At 44.7% G+C, this 15,193-nt stretch overlaps 1 protein-coding gene across 1 annotated transcript in view; it reads left to right on the top strand.

Moving 5' to 3' along the window:
- The window catches only part of slc49a4 (solute carrier family 49 member 4), a 38,922-nt gene that overhangs the window by 1,974 nt on the left and 21,755 nt on the right, over positions 1 to 15,193 (top strand). The window contains exons 2-5 of the mRNA XM_071919594.2: positions 1,539 to 1,632; positions 8,583 to 8,854; positions 9,908 to 10,037; positions 13,903 to 14,011. Coding sequence (XP_071775695.1) covers positions 1,539 to 1,632; positions 8,583 to 8,854; positions 9,908 to 10,037; positions 13,903 to 14,011 — 605 coding nt within the window. The remainder of the gene's footprint in view (positions 1 to 1,538; positions 1,633 to 8,582; positions 8,855 to 9,907; positions 10,038 to 13,902; positions 14,012 to 15,193) is intronic.

The raw sequence follows: 15,193 nt of genomic DNA, 5'->3' as shown, positions 1-15,193 counted from the left end.
TCAGGGACATATCGAATTAGAGAAGCTCAATTGGCGCTCACAAATTGTGTTAAGCAGCACCGTGACCTTGGTTGAAAACCCATGTGAAACCCAGAGGTTGCCAGTAGGCCTTAACTGTGTTAGTTGAAGAGGGGATACACACACACACACACACCATTCCTGCCTCTGTTCCAGCTAAGCTCCTTGTCAGTGGGGAAAACCCCACTTACCCCTGGGATTTCTCCCCACCCCAAGGTAGCAACCAGTGATGATCAACATGGTAGTTGCCATCCAAAAGAGGCTAGAGTCTCGTCTCAAGTCATACGTGATCCAGCCCTGGAATAGAGGTAGGCCCATGTAATGTGCTTAAGAGCATGGCATACACATATGCTGATGTGGCAAAATGTGTCAGAGAAAGCTGATCCACCCATTTAAGTGTGTGGTTGTAAAGTCTGTAAGTCCTGCTTGTAGTAGCTGGCTTCCAGGGCCTGTCAGAAATGTAGGTTAGTCACATTTTTGTGTCAGAAAATACAGAAGTACTACTCTGAGAGATATTAGCCCACATGCGTCCACCTAGAAAATAATAATATCTGCGTGATAATAATAATAATATCTGTGTAGGTAGCCACATCGCGCTGCTCAAAATCTATGTCGGTCTCTTTAATACCACCATGGCCAAAGTTGGGAAGTGCTTTTTCTCAATATAAAAAGAGAGACAGCTGACAGGAAACTAATGATATTTTGTTGAAGGATTACGTGACAAATCCCTGTTGGTGCTCGTTGCTAGTAGTGACACGTGTCAACGTTTGACAGACAAGAACACAGAGTGCTGACCAACGACTGACTGAATCCATGCCATTTGACATTTGTTATCTAAAGAATGTAATGTGAGGAATTTCAAACGTGCACCATAATGCGATATTGACATGTTGTGAGCCGTATTTCCCTTCAGGGATCAATAAAGTACAACCCCACCCCAGCCCCGTTTGACTGGTGTTGGTGGATTGATCTGCTCCTCCCCAATAGACTGGCCTTTATGTAATTGTTTTTCTTGTTTTTAATCTTGTTTTCTTTCCCTTTGTTTTCTATTGCTGGATGTCTTTTGTACTTTTTCTGTAAAGCACTTTGTAAACTGTTATAAAATAAAGTTTATTATTTATTCTTATTATTTATTTATTTTTTATATTTGTAGCCTGTTAGTAGCAGCCTCAGCAAGTGACAACTCAAATAGAAAAAGGAGAACAGGGAAGTGGAGAGAGTTCCCTTAAATGAGGGTCATGTGGGTGAAACTGAGAATAGAGACTGCCAAGTTGATAGAGAAAGGAGCGTCATCCTTAGTAGTGCTTTCACACAGGTTCTGTTGAACATATGGGATTGTTTAGGAAGTGTTTTTATTGGCCATGGGGTTGTTGTTGTTGTAATACGATTAGTTGTAATTGGAGGAAAACTTGACAATGGGCCAGTGACCTCAAGCCCCCTCCATCTCCTATGTCCCCACTCCCATATGCCATATTTTTATACCTCTCTCCCCTTCCCCTGCCCTATCTTGTGTCCCCCAGGTCTGCGGGTGTCCCTCCTGCTCTCGGCCTTCTTCATGCTGCTGGGAGCCGGTCTACGGAGCGTGCCACTGAGCGAACAGCAACTAAGACGATGGTAAGACTCCACGATGGAGGCGTAACAAGTGTTTCGATGTTTACTTGTGTCCTCTGTAAACCCGGTGGGAACAGATGGTTCGGGGGGGGGGGGGGGTGCTTGAGTATTCTCCTTCGATGGGTTTTGAATAGGAGACAAGGAATGACTCTTGATCAAAAGCCTTACATAATTTACTCGTACAAACCTTTCCAACCCACTGCCACGGCTATGCTTGGATTCAGGACTGGCTACTTCCAGTAGTTGAGGCTTTATGGTCCAAAGAACTACTTATAAAAGTTAGGCCCACTCCTTTGTTTCCCCCTTGAAATGGGAATTTGTGGGTATTATTGTAATTTTTATTTTAGAACTTTTTCCAGTTGCTTATTTTAAAGTTATTTTAAAACATTCACTCTGCCAATTTCCTTCTTTAAATGGAAAAAGGTATAACAGCTAGAACACAATTTATTTTGATAAATGAAAGCATTATAAAATGAAAAAGGAATAGCAGCTGGATGAACATCAATATAGCCGAATGCAACAATACAGTATTTGAGGGTGACAAAGGTTTTGGCCTTCTTAGGGTGTTTTGCTGTAGCAGCATTGATTTAAGCCAAGGTCCCGTTCCTTTTCCATCACAGTGGAACCCTGTAACAGGATAGAGGGACAATTAGACAGCATTTTGCTGTTGGAGATTGGGATTCTGAAGACGGCTCAATACTGCGGATCCTTTACTTTGTTTTTCTGTCCTTGCTTCCAGCTTTCTCCCTTATCAGACTTAACATTGACAACCACCATTGAAAAACAGCATAAAATAGAACCTGTTATTCTTAGTATTTTCATTTTCAGTGTTACCCGTTAGCTCAGTGTTACTCTTTATAAAGTGCAAGGGCTCAGGGAAGGTCATTTCAATTATAATGTGGCTTTAAAAATGTAATTTCATTGAGTACTTCCTAGTGTTAATCTGCCTCATAATTCATATTAGGCTCCACAATGACTACGATCCAGGTAGTACATCATAAAATTTCAATAGAGGAGGGAAATTGCATTTCATTAGAATGAGCTACATAGCACTTCCAGACCATGGATTTGTGGAATGTTTTTTTTTTTTTTTTTTTTGTAGAATTTGGGCTTTCAAAGAGCAGGTGAATCCATCCTGTTTCTTAGCCTCATTCTCTCTACAGCCTGTGTCCCATAAGCCTGGGGAAAGAAAGCCATTAGTTGAATTTATAGCTAGCTTTCTGTTAATACCAGCCAAATTAAACGGAGAACAAAAAGCTTCTCTTTAAGGATATTAAGAAAATGAAACTCCTGATTTCCTTGTGATAGAAGCCTGTTCATTTTCTAATTGAAAGTTGAATATGAAGAGTTTTTACAGTTTGCCGTGAAATGTCAACTTCTACATTGTGGTTTGGTTGCCTTGGTGTTAGGGACTGTGTGGTTGAAGTGTATGAGTGTTCCTTGTATCCCATACTAATTGCTTTGAAGGGCACTTTCAGCAGCCTAGAATCAAGAGCACTGTAATTTCACACGAGGCCACTCCTATACTCATACCGGCTTTTGCATTCGACCTGATTGGGCATGTGCAGACTTCTTATCTCAGACTGTTGACCTCGTATCAGGTCACTCCGCATTACATAACAGCTCCTGGTCTTGGTTGAGTTTTGCAGTGGTGCCTTTTACAGGGCACTCTAGTGCTGAGGACTTCTCATATTTTGACCCAGTATCATGTGAAAAATTGTGGGTCATGTGCTTAGGAATAGGACACAGAGCAGGAGAGCTCATTGTGGCGGGGAAACATTTATTCCACAGACAAGGATATATTAGTGGAGGGAGGGATGCCAGGATCTCTCCTCAGAGGCTTTTCTAACGGCAGTATAATAACTTCATCGAACGCATCCTCTGTGATTTGCCATTGGTTTTAGCGGAGTGGCGATAGCCTAAATCTTCAAGATGTTGAATTGACTGTAACTGGCGTGCGTAGTACATTCATCACAAACAATTTTATGGAGCCATTTTCCTGTACGGCCTCAAGGGAGTAAGGTTTTATTTTACCAAGAAATCCTATCCAAAACCCTACTACACTGGAGAAACCACTTATGTCTAGCTGATTGTTTTAGTTTACAGTGACCACTTTATAAAGTAATAAATTCAGTAATAAATGTGGCAGAATGTGATGTTAATGACCTCATTTTTGCGAGAATAGAATAGCCTTCAGATCTTTGATGCAAGGAAATGGCAATTACAAGGTGTAAGCAAGTTCTATGGTGCTTAATTCCGCATTATAGTGCTTTGCGGCCATAGACTTACAAGTTTATGTCACTTAGTAACCTTTGAATGAACCTGTCTTAAGAAAGACCTTGACCAGGTAACTTTGGGTTTGACCTTTTCATTGACCCTCATTCAGCAAAATTTCTGTGTAGCAGAAATAACAGAATGGGCAGGTGGTAAGACCAGTAAAGAGATGCAGTTCCGCATGACATAGGCCATTTTGTGGATGCTTTTATCCAAAGCACCTTACACTAGCATGAGTGCATACATTTTTAGCATAGGTGGCCCAAGTGGCAACAACTGAAAGGGGCTTTTACTGTGAAAAGAAAAGAATGCATGAGAAACTGGGCAAGAAAGAAACAAAAAACCTTTCCTCTACTTGTTTGGTTACTCTCTGGGCCGGGCCACCATGGTTTGGCTTAGTGGTCAAACTAACAAACTCACATTTTGGTATCACTAGAGTGTCAGTCCGATCCAAAAGCCAGTAAGTGCAGCATCCTTGAAGTCTCTCCCTTACCGCTGCCAGCCACACAATGAGGATCGCAGTTCTTGGGTCTCTGCTGAGCTCAAGCTAATAAGCTCACCTAGCTCTGGGTGTGTAGCCTCAGGTCACAGCTGCCTGTAGTTTTCCCAGTAGGCACTGAATGAGGGCAATAAACAGCAACCTGGCAGCTCTTGTTCGCCACCATGCCCTTCAGCCCTTCAGATACGGTTTACTAAGTGGGAAATAGAATGACATACTGGGACACTTATTCAAGGCACTCATCATAAATGCCAAATGTTATTTCTGACACAGTTCAGTCTAATTTGCACATTGTTTCCTTATAAATTTGTGTGTATCTTTGAATACGGTGTTACAATTTTATTTTTTGAAACCATTATTTAATGGATAACATGGATTTTCATAGTAATGTTTAGGCTGTCAGAATAAAGTGGCTCCCTGGAGCACCAGTAGATGTCACTGTTAGCGTTGTGTTAGTGAGGGTAACACACTGAGCTCCCAGTGTCAGACGATGAGAGCTTTGTTTTGTGACCTGAGCTGCCGCTGTGTCTGCTGGCCCTCATAAATATGATCTTTTTTCATATCAGTAGCGGGGGCTTAGATGGCGATTTAGATTACCTGGGAGAGAGGGAGGGGGCCTAACTAAATAGTTTAGTCTAGCTGGCTGCAGAGTTTTGGATCTGTGTGGAGTTCAAGGGCATCGCAAGAGCGATCAAACGCAGCCTTTGATTTCCCTGCTTCCCTGAACAGGAGAAGAGTGGCTACAGTTAGCCAGGTTTTGAAACAGAGGGAAGCTCCCCTGACAGCCCCCTGCAGATCTGTGTTTGTTCCAGAGGCCGTTTCATGTTCGATGGGCATTTTTTTCCTTCTTCCTCTTTTTATGATAGTCTCTTGAGGGAATAAACCGCCTCTTTGTTTTGAGTTTTGAGTTCATTTATTGGAAATCAAAGGGATTTGTGAACTTGTGAGGGATGGAAGAACCCTTCTGTTATTAAGCGGAAGCTTCAGCTTAGCTCAAACTGACGTGGTTGAAAGACACCTAAGCTGGATGTGTTTCTGTTGTGTGAAGTGGCGAGAGAGAGAAAAGGCAATGTTGGTTCAATGGCCACTGATTAGACCTAGCTGTGATTAGGCCTCCTCTCAAATCAAAGCAGACTGTCTCTCTTTATCCTCCACATTCTCTTATTTATACACAGTCACTCTCTCTCTTGCTCTCTCTCGCTCTCTCTCTCATGTATGTAAATACGGAGCAGCTGTGTGGTGATTAGCAAGTGTCTATCAGTTAGATCTCAGACTCTCTCAGACTCTGTCTGATTGGCCATGATAACACACTGTGGGGCCCATAGAGGGCTGCCATATTGCCTCGACGATTGCTGTGGTGCCATTTCCAAGACAGAATTGGAGTGGCCTTTATGTGATGGCAGAATTGGGTCTGTCAGTTCTGGCAGAGTGGGAGCTGTAGGATGATTTTGCCATGGTGCTGTCTTCTTTGTCTCGTTCTCATTCAGATTCACTCTGACAGGGTTCATCAATACTGATTAAGTTAATCATCTCTTGCTGAACGAACCGCTCCCCTCCCTTTCTTTCTTTTTCCCATTCCACTGCCCCCCAATGAGGCTGCTTCATGTGTCTCCTCATCTGTCCTCATCACCTTTACATTAAAGGCAATTTTCTTAGTCACATCCATCCTGAGGTCGTATAGGAGGTCATGCAAGGCCACAGTTATTATGTTTAAGCCTCTGGAACTGAGTCATTGGACGATTCATCACGACCCTTCACACTTTTTAGAAACTGCCACACCGTTAACCCAATATGTTGAATCTTAATTTGTGTTTGTTGCTGTTATTGTCTTTGGTTAATACTGTCGGATTTGGAATAATCCTTGTGTCTAACGAGGAGATACAGTACAGCGGGTGGACCAGTCTGGTGTCTGGACCAGCCGACAGCATGGGTCGTTTCGTCATTATCAGCCCCCCTTCTCCGTGGCTTCATCAGAAACGAGACTCTAATCACTGTGTTGTGCCTGATGTGGAAGGTGGGGGGAGGCAGAGTGTGAAAGGAGAGAACAGAGTTATTACAGTCATTGAAAAGCTGGAAAAGTCATGGAATTTGTAAAAAAAAAAAAATTGTGGTCACCAGGCCTGAAAAAGTAAAAAATGTTGTCCACAATGTTTTGGAAATGTCAAAGACCTTTCAAGGTGCAGCAGGATGGTGGTTAGAGAGGCTGTCCCATAACCCAAAGGTCACGGGTTCAATTCCCACGACAGCCACGCGTCATATTGAATCCTTGAGCAAGATGCTGAAACTATCTGCTCACTCATTGTAAGTCATTCTGGATAAGAGCATCTGCTAAGAGCCTAAAATGTAATCACCCAAATGAACAAAATCCTGATTACTTAAGTATTTGTAGCTAAAGTCATCATACATTTGAATTAGATATACAGCAAAAATGCAACATTTTAACATAGATGCTGGGAGATATTGTCGTGAAAGTTGCACTAATATGTCATGGAACAGTCATGGAAAAGTCACACAATTTGATAAACAAAAATGTGTAGGAGCCCTAAGACTGAGACAGCATGCAAGGGAAGCTAGAAAGAAAGAGGGAGGGGAGAAGAGTGAAAGGAGAGAGTGAGAGAGGTAAGTATTTTAGGGGGCGTTGATGTGTAGGTGGCGATGTTAACAGGTCTGAGATGTGGGAAGGAGATATGGGGCCGGACGTGTGATTCCTCCATCGATCTGCCCTGTCACTGACCGCGGCTCTTTGTCTTCTGCCATGAGACGTTTTGCTGTGAAGCCCAGAGGCAGCGGACAGCCAAGTCAGAAAGAGCGAGATGTGGCCAGAGGGCTGGAGAAGTGTCAGCACACTGAAAAGCATGCAGTCTGTACATGTTTTCTGCTATATGTCTAAGTCAGTAATATCATATATATATATATATATATATATGATAGCTTAACAATGGTGACAATGGAGGCCAACCACGTGGCAGCCATGTGTTTTCCAGGGTGTCAGCAGGTCCTGAAACATCTTGCATCATGTTATTAAAATTCACAGTCTTCAGACTTTTTAAATCTACAGAAGTCTTAAAAATAAAAAAAAAATGTTGGTATTTTCCAGTCAGACATCAGCCATGAACTCTGATAGGTCTAAAGTTTTCGTCTTCATGTTTATTTCAAATGCAAAATTGGTCATTTTATCCTAACTGGTATTAACAAGGTCTGAAAACATCTTAAATTTTAACTTAATTATGCTCACAGACACCCTGTTTTTTCCTTCAAGGCCGTGTCCAGTTATGTTGAATGAGGATCAGCAAGGATGCTCGGCTGTCGAATGTACAATCCTTGTGCAAATGATAATATTCAGAATATTTTTGAATAAAATAAACTCAGAAATAGCCCAGCAACCCTCCTCCCCCACTTACAAAGACGCATACTCTGTGGTTGCACCCTGCCTCATCACTTTCTCTCTCTCTTTCCCCTCTCCTTCCCTCTGGTTCTCCCTCTCTCCCCGCTGAGCCATCTCAGACGGCTCTGAATGAACAGCGTCTTCACTGAGCTCACAGACAATCAATCAGCCGTGCGCTGTCTCCGGCGGCTGGCTGTCTCAGTCAGACAGTTCTGGGGGGGCTGGGGGGGGTGAGGGGGCGGCGAGGGGTCCTGTGGCATCAGGGGACATCTCACAGTACATCTATCTAGCACAACTCTGTCTGGAGGAGCGCTAGTGAGACTGGAACTTGGACTGAGACTTTCAGAGACAGCTTACTTCTAACATACCCATACATAATCGCATCTTCTTTCTATCCCTCTCCCTGCCATCTCCCCGTCATTATGGAGATGCTTAATTGCTCCACCTCTGGTATAAAAGCTGTTGCTTTCTTGGCAGATATATGTTTTTTTTATTTAATAATACATTGAAGAGAGACTCATCACTGCAGCCGTTTTGGTTCATCCTTGTGGTGGGTGAGTAGGAAGGCAGATCCAACAGGCATGATTACACATGAGACCCACACTCCAAAAGAAGATCAAAGTCATCACAAGATTGTAATCCTTAGCTTGATGCTGTGCAAAAAGTGCAGTGCAGTTTAAGCTTACTATCAGGCCACTTTTTTTGAACAATAAACCAAGGCTTATGGTCTTGGAATGTTTTTTTAAAATTTTAATGAAGAATTGAAGCCATGTCTCCCTATTGTTTCTGTCACAGGTTGATACACGGCGGTCAGCTGCTGAACGGTTTAGCCGGCCCAACCATAATGAGCGCCGGCCCCCTCCTCTCCACCACGTGGTTCGCCCCCGACCAGAGAGCCACCGCCACCGCCGTGGCCTCGCTCATCAGCTACCTGGGAGCCGCCACTTCGTTCGTCGTGGGCCCTCTGCTGGTGCCCGCCCCCAACGACACCCAGGTGGTGAACAAGGCGGCGCCGACGTACTCTGACAGCTACATCCGAGACAGGATCCAGCTGGTTATGTATGCAGGTACTAACAGCCAGAGAGGACCTCTCAGGGCATGGAGGATCGATAGCACATCATTTCTACATCATGTCAGCCCCGTCAAGGGACACAAATGCAATCAGGTGAAGGGGATCCAAACACCAAAAAACCCCAGATGATAATCTTCATAACCGCCCCTCTGAAAAATAGATTGCTGGGAGTGTTATGCTTAACTGATTCAGAAAATTAAACGCACGCCGAAACAAAGAGAATCCACCATGCTGTAATAGATTGAGGCTGCGGCTTTTGTTTAACCTAAGGTTGTATTCTTATTAATTTTTTAAAGGACAAAGCGGCCACATTTCGCGAACGAAAGCTTTGGAGGTCATTGAAAAAATTAGACAGAGGTCGGAGACATTTGGAGAGAATTAAGATTCTTCGGCGATCCTTCTCTGAGGTGGAAAAAGTTCCACACCTGCGGCAAGGCAGCAATCAACAACCTTGCCAAATGAAAAGATTGATGGGGGGGTGCAGCAGCGGGGGGGGGGGGTGCAGCAGCGGGGGGGGGGTGCAGCAGCGGGGGGTGGGTGGGGGGGGTGGGGACTGAAAAATCAATGAGAGCTGGCATGTAACTCTGCCAGAGAGTAATATGCAGTGGCCGCTCGATCAATCCGCATATTATGACAGGGACAGACGGACAGGGCTACACTGGAGCTTTTTGGAAAATAGTCTAGAATGTAAAACTCTGTTGCTCCTCCTAGACTCCTAGAGAGATGTGTTGCGATCTCATGCCAAGCAATGCCATGCCAAGTTAGATGAACTGTGAGATTTCGAGTCCGGTTCGGGGCGGCACACAGAGTTTTGGAGCCCTCTCTGTTTCTTTGCCAGCCCTTTGCTGTTGACTTGCTCGTGCGTTTGACTGTGTGTGAGTCTTGTCTTGTAGTGTGTTCTGCTCATTCCAGAATGATGGTGTTCCAGAGGAGGCTAGTTTTAGATGTCGCGGTGACCTTTTTCAAAATGTCAAATTGGTCCGACTCTCTTATCTATGAAAATAACCTGTATTTTCTCTTTTGTCTGTGTGTCACTGTGCTCTGGCAGAGTTTGGTGCGATCGCCGTGCTTTTTGCCGCAGTCCTGCTCTACTTCCCGTCGCGCCCGCCAATGCCCCCCAGCGTGGCCGCTGCCAGCCAGAGGCTCAGTTACCGAAGCAGCATATGCAGACTTCTTAGGTACACACACACACACACACACACACACACACACACACACAAAGTCATCTGAAAGACCAATACCATCTGATACCTTTGTTGAAATCGTTTTTTCAGTACATTATTCAGTATGCCTAACTTGATGTGTCCTTGATTCAACTCAGGTACAGACTTGTAACGCAAGTAAAACCTCAGTAGTTCATTTGAAATTCGTTTCAGGTGCTGCTATGTTTTACCACATCTGACTTTAAGAGAGTAGTCAGCAGCATATTTCTACACCACCTTCAGTGCTCTCTAACCACCGTGTCTGCAAATTCATCAGGTCTAGTTTGGCTTCTTATTTGCCAATGCATTGCACACCTCTTGTTAAAGTAACAGAATCTTACTTTGGAGAAGGATATGGAATCTTAATGAAGGGATCTTGATGAGTTGATGTGTCTGCCTTTCACCATCTGCTTAGGTTGTTATTTAATGGACATCAAAGAAATTCCAGCCCTCCCTCTAGATTAATTAGCAAGCTATAACATGGCATAGCTGATCCCTATTTGAAAACTAGATCATCCTCAGTGTCTATACCATCAGGTTCAATCATCAGTCTATTCTAAAGGCAACATTGAGGGGGGTGGTTGAGAGGGAGAGAGATGGACGGCAGAGACAAGGGGCTGAATCTCAATACCGTGGAAACGCTGTTATTGACGTTTCATCGTCTTTGTCTTCTTTCCTCCCGCACACAATGTATTGGTGGCGAAGAAGTTGTGTTTTCTTTTCATACTCAAGGGCATTAGGGGGGGAGAAAAGAGGAAATCTAGAGAGGATGTTTGAATCCGACTTCACTGTAACCCACCAGCCCCCCCCCCCCCACCCACCCCCCCCCACCCCACCCCACCCCCACCAGCCCTCACACTCTTCACCTTGGCAATATTTATCTAGGGGGCCCTGAGGAAACGGCACTGCCTGAGGAATGACTGCTGTTTCTTTTGCCTGGGTTGTGGAGGAATGGGGCCCAAGGCAGCGGCCAGGGATTAAAGGGCTGGAGAGGGGAGAGAAGAGCTGGGCTATGGCAGCCAGAGAGCTGGTCTGGCTCTGTGAATTTGGCCACTGTTGGCTACACTGCTCCCCTGCTGCGGGAAATAGCTTCACTACAGCGCCTGGCTTTCTATGTGCCTCTCACCAACACAGAAGGGCTTAGCTCCCTGTAAGAGCTCCCTGAGATGGATGATAGTGACCACGCTGGTGTCAAACCTAATGCGCAGTTTTGGGCAGATACACACACACACACACACACACACCAAATTAACTAGGCCGTCCCATCGAGAGTGTAATGCTATCTGTTCCTCTAGTGATAGGCAGCCTTCCAGTGACCTGTTTGGACAGCATATATCTCAGTCCAGCAGCATCAAAGCCTTAGGATCCTCCTGTAGGGACTGGAGATGGAATAGGGAAAGTGGCTCATGGGTGTTTATGTGCACGTGTGCTTGTGCGATTCCACCAGTCACAGACAGACTCGGTGCGTTTGTGTCTCCATAAGTCTGACAAAAATGGAAACATTTTCCGCTTTAAGTGGCCTTCACAATCACTGCTGGTGCCGGCCAACTAGTCAATTAGTCAGCCATCTATCCATCGGTGCATCCATTCATCCATTCAGCCAGTCAGAATCTGAACAGCGGTTAATGATCTTGAGCTTGATGAGTCCCCCCCAGCTGTTCGCATCTGCTTCAGCCGCAGCAGTCTAATTAGAAGCCTGCATGTCTCTCCACGTGGTGAGAAGTATATCTGATCACAGTGTGGCGGAATAGTAAGCAGCCCAAAGCCTCAGTATTGATGATCCCCCCCCCCCCCCCCCGTCATACTCACTTTAGCTTTGAAAGTTGTCATCATTGATCTCCAGCCGGATCTGCCAAGGACAAATGGCACTTAGCTGATGACGCTGCCAGCTTTGAGACTCTCCCGAAATATTTCATCACCCGCAGGAAAGGAAGGCAAAAAAAGGCCCCTCTCTTACCCAGGAGCTAGCGTCTGCTTGCTTACGTTGGGCGATCTAAATAAGCTCTGGGAGGGGGAAAAAGGTGCATGGATATTGATTTCCTGCCGTTCTGGCAAGGTTAATGAAAAGGGTGCTGGGAGAAAGGCAGAGAGGGTGCTCCATCACCGGGCTTTTATGAGTCCCCCTCCATACTCCCTCCAAGGCCAAGTAGCTTCATATAGCATAGGACGAGACAGGCTCGCAGCAGAGAGACAGGCTATGTCTGTTTTTCTATGGAGTCAGGGCATTCTGAGAATAAAAGTGATCCATTGTCAAGTGCTACAGGGTCAGGAAAGGGAAAGGGTGTGTGTTTTAACATTTCTGCTGCTGTACAGTTGTGTGTGTCTTGTGACAAGTTTCCTCCATAGTTTGAAACTTCAAATATAACTTTTTAAGTGTGTGTGTGTGTGTGTGTGTGTGAACTTGATCTGTCTGTGTCTTGAGTGTTTGAAGCCCTAGGAGGGATGAGGGAGGCCTAAAGTGTTCTCCAGATGTCCCAGTGCGATACTGCTCAGGATGCCGCCTGCATTGCAATCAACAAAGCAAGGGAGAAACAAATGCACGAGTCAAACGGCGTCCATAAACAAAAAGAGAAAACAAAACAATCTATCTATCTTCGCACCCTTCTCTGCCAGCCCTGCCTCATTTGTCAGACGCCCAGTGATTCTAATCACATTGTTAAGGTTGAGGGGGTGGCAGTGATTTAAATCAGCATGCCACCTTATTGGGCGAAGGTGATTAGCGTGGGTGTTCCCGGGTGATTGTAATTGGGTGGCGTGTGATTGGAGAGGTGCCATATACTCCGGAGAGGTGAGCTCTGTGTGTGTGTGTGTGTGTGTGTATGCACGCACACACGCATGCATCTACTTGATACACATACATTACTAGATGTATGGAGGTGTCTTTCTGTCGTATTTTATTATTCCTGCGGTGCACAGTACTCTGTGACAGGGGAGACTCGTAAAAATTCTAATTGAGCATACAGTGGCAGTGTGTCAGTCAACTCAGCTGATGAGCTGTTAGCAGGCAGCTCAGATCAATCCAAGACGAGCAGACAGACCCTGAAGCACAGTATCAGTAGCCTAAAGCCAGGCCATGCTTCCTCCCAGCTGGGGATAAGCTGCTTGTTTTTACCTCTTATTAGTACAGTTTGTCAGATCAGCTGATAACCTGATCAGCAGTTAATTGACACTACACTTGTTTAAATATATTTGGAGCCTTTGTTACGAGCAGGACATAAGATAATGTAACTCAAGAGGTGATCCCACACTCTACTGAGCTAGACGATGCCAGGAATTGGGTGGAATGAATTTACCCATTTAGAGTCTGTCCTTAGACTGTCCCGTAATCAATAGAAATCCACAGGATAGGACAGTCTAGAAAATAAACTATTGTTGAGTCTTAGGTGGGTGCTGCCCTCTCTGATGCCTCTCAGCTCTATTCTGGCAGCTCTGCCCGCTGTGTCCAGGTAGCTGCTTATCTTTCTGTCACCACACTCTGCACAGGGATACATCTTCTGGGACAGGGGCAGGGAGAGCAGCCAGATCTCTCTGTGTGTGTGTGTGTGTGTGTGTGTGTGTACTGAGGAAAGGCTAGGAAAAGGAGCTGGAGTTCATCACAGGCCTCTAAAACACTAGTGGACAGGAGGAGGAAAGCGACTGTTTCATCTCAGTGTTGTTAGCTTGTACAGGGAGGAGGCTTCACGCATTGACAGAGCTGGTCAGAGCGGTCATTCATATTGGATTGTTTTTATTGGAATCGCTACACAAACATCATACTTTGTAAAACGTTGTTACCAGGTTCTGTTGTCCCTTAAGATTTTCTTAGTAAAACCTTTCATCTCTGTGTGTTTGTCCCCTTTAGTAACCTGCGGTTCCTGATGATAGCGCTGGCCTATGCAGTCCCCACTGGAGTGGTCGCTGGCTGGTCTGGAGTCTTAGACATGATCCTTACGCCAGCCAAAGTCAGTCAGGTAGGCCTGCACACACACACACACACACACACACACACACACACACACACACACACACACACACACACCGAATATCATTATATCTGCTCTGATCATATAAGATTTACTGGAAAAAGGAAGCATAACAGTCACCCAGGTTATTGACAAAAACGTTTTTTTGCTGAATATAGCGATTATGAAGAAAAAAAAATGAGGCTAATGTTTAGGTTTGCTTGGTTTGAGTATGGCTCCAACGTGTAACATGTTTTGAAGACCATGGATCCTGCACAGAACAAGAAAATATTCTTTAGAAGACCATCCATTCCCTCTAATAAAAAAATATTTTTATTTATTATTCATTTTATGTATAATTCATTATTTTATTTTTATTGCTACTGTGATCGTCTTCTGTTTAATTGTGCAGAACCAGTCACCATTTAATCTCCGCAAAAGACTAGTTTTCATCTAGGTTACCCTGTTAATGGATACGTTGCAACCAGCTATATATAGCTCTCTTTTTATTTCCACATGAAAGTGAACCAGCATGAATAGCAGTGCTCTTGAGGCTTCCTTTTTCCAGGTTTGTTTTTCCTATTCTGAAAACCTGAAGAAGCCCAGGTGTGCCAGCATTTTAAATTGCAGAATACGATTTGTAAGCTTCTCACAACTGGAGCCTGCACAGGTGAACGATGGGATCAATAGCTAGCAAGTTGGCCCTGCTGTCTCTCGGCCGTGTCCTGAAACACCTTTCAGGAACCCCTGTGCCTCCAGAGAATGAGGCCTGTTATTGACCTGGTCATGTTATTTCTTTAAGGCCAATGCACAGATAGTATGTATTCTCTGAAGTTACAGGTGCCCCATACAGTGCAGTGTGGTAATCCAAGGTGCTGGCGAGGGCGGGAATTAATCCAAGTATGAATTCTCTGTTTTAAAGCAGATCTGTAATCCTGCCAATGTTGACGGGTAATTAACCCCAGCGCTCCTCTGCCAACACCAGTACTGACAGCCAGTTCAGTGCAGGAGGCCTCCAGACAGCTGAACTTCTCTGGACTGGCTGATTAATTCACTCTCAGACTCTTGTGAATACACTTTGAACTTCAAAAACACCATCCCTTACCGTACAAAATCGGCTTCAGTAATATGACTCCTAACATGAAAAAAGAGACAACTCATCCATGTAGGCTGAATGATTTTCTCTCTCTT

The sequence above is a fragment of the Centroberyx gerrardi genome, chromosome 10, assembly GCF_048128805.1.
Source record: "Centroberyx gerrardi isolate f3 chromosome 10, fCenGer3.hap1.cur.20231027, whole genome shotgun sequence".
In the NCBI taxonomy this organism is placed as follows: Eukaryota; Metazoa; Chordata; class Actinopteri; order Beryciformes; family Berycidae; genus Centroberyx; species Centroberyx gerrardi.
The sequence above is the reverse complement of the archived record's forward strand: the minus strand, read 5'-3'. Positions and strand labels throughout refer to the sequence as shown.